Raw genomic sequence first — 4,038 nt, forward strand, 5'->3', positions numbered from 1 at the left:
ATAAATAATTATGCTATTTAAAATAACAACATACTACAAGTTCTAATAATTTAAAAGAATTTAATATGTTGTATACAATATTTAAATAAGACCATAACATATTTTTATAATTTCTGCAATTTGTTGAAATTTTTTAGAATTACAACTAATTAATAATTATACAGAAAATCAGAAATAAATATTATGGAATTTGAAAAAAAATTACAAAACTTATACTAGTAAATAAGATTACATAACAGTAGTTTACTGTAAAAATTTGAAGTCTAGAATCCAAGTCATGCTTCCTCAAGAGCAATTTAACGTAAAAATAATGAATTATTCATTAACGAAAAATATTTATTTTTCGTACAATTCTGAAATTTTTTTAAAAAAATAGAAAAATTAATTATGAGTACAACGGTATAAGTCGTGCTTCAATCAAAATTATATCGAATAATATAGAAGCCATTAACGTAATTGTTAAATTTAAAACAAACAAACAGAACCTTAAACTTTTCAATTCCTGCGTCATCGCTTACCTAAGCGGATGATGTCAGCACACGCATCAGCACGTCAATGAGCGTCAAGTCAAAACGCACAAATTCCACAGCAAATTTGTCTTTTTCTTCAAAATTAGGGTTTAAGTTTTCTCCTCAACCGTAAGTTGAAATTACGCTCATAATATATCGTTTCGAAGGATTTCAAAACAAGGATTTCAAATATATTAATTTCACAATATGAAAACAAATCATGTAAAACCAGCATGCAATCAAAGTTACGAAAATCAGATATAAATCTCTATTTTTCTCAAAAACTGACCGTCCAAATTTTGCAAAAAATTGCAGATATGATCTAAATAATATAGACTACAGCATATATAAACTTCAGGACGATCAGAGATGGTTCGAAAAACATCAATTTTTATGCACAAATCACACATATATATATATATATATATATATTCATGCACAAATAACACGAAAGCACCCAACAGAGGCTTTGATACCAATGTAGGAAAACTAAAAAATAATAATCAGCAGAAATAAACGGATTCGGACATACCTTTCATACTCAAACCAAATGAATAATTTTTAGTAGTGGAGTAGAACTACTAGAGAACTACCTACACTATTCATAGTACAAAGGCAGAATAGTTTATAGCAAGAGAGAATGTATCGTTTTTGTTGTATGGAATACAGAACCCAAGGTCTGTTTATATATGAGAGGTAGGAGACTCATAAGATAGACGTATTATCCCACATAATATCTATCTCATATCAATAATATCTAATTAATAATTATCATATAATATATTGACAATTATTCATATCAAAATTATCTCATATCAATATTATCTCACATATTGAAATATAATCTATTATATTATTTGAATCTCTTCTAATCGGGTTATACCCCCCATAAGCGACCCAATTGGATCCAGATTCTAATCCCAACCCAATTTCCAACAGAAATAAAGAGCACGAGTAACACCAGAAAAATTGAGAAGACACACACAGACACAGGCACACAGAAACACAGAAAGCAAAAATGTCTAGTTTTTTGAAATTGCTAGAGCAGCAACCACCTTCTTTGTTCTTGTCGAATCCCTTATCTCTATCTTTCCTTTCCATGTTCTTCTTGTTCCTTCTCTTTACAAAATGGCTCACCAATAGTGCAAATAGCAACAAAAATCGACCACCCTCACCACCGAAGCTCCCAATTATAGGAAACTTCCATCAAATGGGCTCATTTGCACACTGCTCACTCCGATCCTTAGCTGAAAAACACAGTCCAATTATGATGCTTCACCTGGGCAGTAAACCAACACTAGTCATTTCATCCGCTGATGCAGCTTCTGAGATCATGAAAAACCATGATCTCAGCTTCGCAGACAGGCCCAAATCAAAAATCTTTAAGAGACTTCTGTACGACTATAAGGATGTTTCAATGGCTCCTTATGGTGAGTTGTGGAGGCAGATGAAGAGCATTTTTGTGCTCCAGCTTGTGAGTAACAAAAGAGTTCATTCTTTCCACAATCTAAGAGCAGAAGAAATAGCCCTCATGATGAACAAGATCAAAGAGTCTTCTTCTTTGTCATTGCCAGTGAATTTAAGCGAAATGTTTACATCACTTACGAATGATGTGATAAGCATGGCAGCTTTTGGGAGGAAGTACGGCGATGGTGAAAGTGATAAGAAGATGAAGCAGCTCTTGAAGGATTTTTTAGGGCTATTAAGTCGTTTTGACATTGGGAGCTTATTTCCATGGCTGGGTTGGATTGTTAGCCGAGTCAATGGATTGGATGCTGAAGTAGAGAGGGTAGCCATAGAGCTTGATGAATTCCTTGAGGGTGTACTTGTAGAGCGAATGAGTTGCTTAGAAAAAGAGATCCCCAGTAATGAAGGCAAGGAGGACTTTCTTGATATTTTGCTTAGGATATATAAGGATAGTAGTGGTATTTCTATTGATAGAGATAGCATCAAAGCTGTCGTTTTGGTAACTCTTTTTCTTTGTGTGTGTGTGTGTGTGTGCATTTCTTACCATTCAAATTGGGGTTCAAGCCTGATTAACTATGTGACACTTGTCTATCTTTCTGTTTCTTGCAGACTACCTTTGCAGCTGGAACTGATACAACGTCAACATTTCTAGAGTGGGCAATGACAGGATTGTTAAGGTACCCTAGAGTCATGAAGAAAGCGCAAAACGAGGTGAGAGAAGTTGTTAGTGGAAAACATGACATAACAGATGATGATTTGGAGAAAATGCACTACTTGAGAGTCGTGATTAAGGAAGTTTTCCGCTTTCATCCCCCAATTCCATTACTGGTGCCAAGAGAAGCACGGCATGATATCAAAGTGATGGGCTATGATGTTGCTGTTGGAACAATGGTTATGATTAATGCTTGGGCGATTGGGAGAGACCCTGCTGTGTGGGATGAGCTAGAGGAGTTTAGGCCAGAGAGGTTCTTAAATTCTGCTATTGATTACAAAGGGATGGATTTCCAATTGATTCCATTTGGTGCTAGAAGAAGGGGCTGCCCAGGAATCTCTTTTGTAATGGCCGTGAATGAGCTGGTTTTAGCAAATCTGCTGCACAAGTTTGATTAGGAGTTGCCTGGTGGAGCCAAAGCTGAGGATTTGGACATGACTGAATGCCCTGGTGTCACAATCCACAGAGGAATTCCTCTTCTTGCTGTTGCATTTCCATGGTCAAGCTAGATAGTAAAAATAAAAATAAATCTACCAAAAACAAGGCAATGTTTAGCCCTGTGATCTCCCTACTTTTCTAAGCTTTTAGATAAGAGTTTTTCCCCCTTTGCTAAGCTTTAAAAAAATTGTAGATCTTGGGCAACCGACTGATCAGCCTAAAGTAAGGGTCACCCCCATATATTCTAGGGTAAATGCAAATTAAGTGGAATTTTCAAAAATAATTATGTACCCATGAAAAGTTTATGACTTTAGTAATTAAAGTTTATAAATTTTATTATTAATTTGAAATTTTTCTTCTTTTTTTTCTTTCCCCAACCATCCACTGATGGGTTATTTCCGCTATATTATATATATGATTGGGTGGAAGAATTCACAGCCTAAGCGGCAATGGGAAATTTCGTGTAAATATTGTATCATCCTTCATCTCAAAAGGATGATATTACTTGTGCATTGACATATCTGTATCATTTAATTTAGCTACCTTCAATTGGAACTGGGTTGTTTCCCTCTAAGAAGAATCAGGACAGTCGTGTTAAAAATGAGACTAAATTCTCAAGAAATAATTAAAAATCCAGCTGATTGAAATTAAAAATTTAGCTCTACCCACAAAATTTTGTGACATTCAGAATAGTACTTGTAGGCAAACCATTTTGTCAGCATTATGCAACATCCCTCTTTACAACTTTAGTAAGCATGTCATTATTATTATAGATTAGAGATGACAGATGATATTTTTTTTGATTCAATGGGTGATAGATGATATAGGGACCAGATCTAGGTGCCTCTCTTGTCTTTACAACTTTATGTATAAGCATTATTTATTGTGCTTCTTTCCCTTGGTGCACTATTA

The 4,038-nt window shown here is 34.6% G+C and overlaps 1 protein-coding gene across 1 annotated transcript; it reads left to right on the forward strand.

Moving 5' to 3' along the window:
* Positions 1-1,486: 1,486 nt before the first annotated feature.
* LOC114288219 (cytochrome P450 736A117-like) lies at positions 1,487-3,469 on the forward strand. Its single transcript, XM_028231705.2, has 2 exons — positions 1,487-2,475; positions 2,586-3,469. Exons 1-2 carry the CDS (start codon positions 1,528-1,530, stop codon positions 3,084-3,086), a joined length of 1,449 nt encoding a protein of 482 aa, XP_028087506.2. The 5' UTR covers positions 1,487-1,527; the 3' UTR covers positions 3,087-3,469.
* The last annotated feature ends 569 nt before the right edge of the window (positions 3,470-4,038 follow it).

The sequence above is a fragment of the Camellia sinensis genome, chromosome 4 (assembly GCF_055761805.1).
Source record: "Camellia sinensis isolate YWXY chromosome 4, ASM5576180v1, whole genome shotgun sequence".
Classification (NCBI taxonomy): Eukaryota; Viridiplantae; Streptophyta; class Magnoliopsida; order Ericales; family Theaceae; genus Camellia; species Camellia sinensis.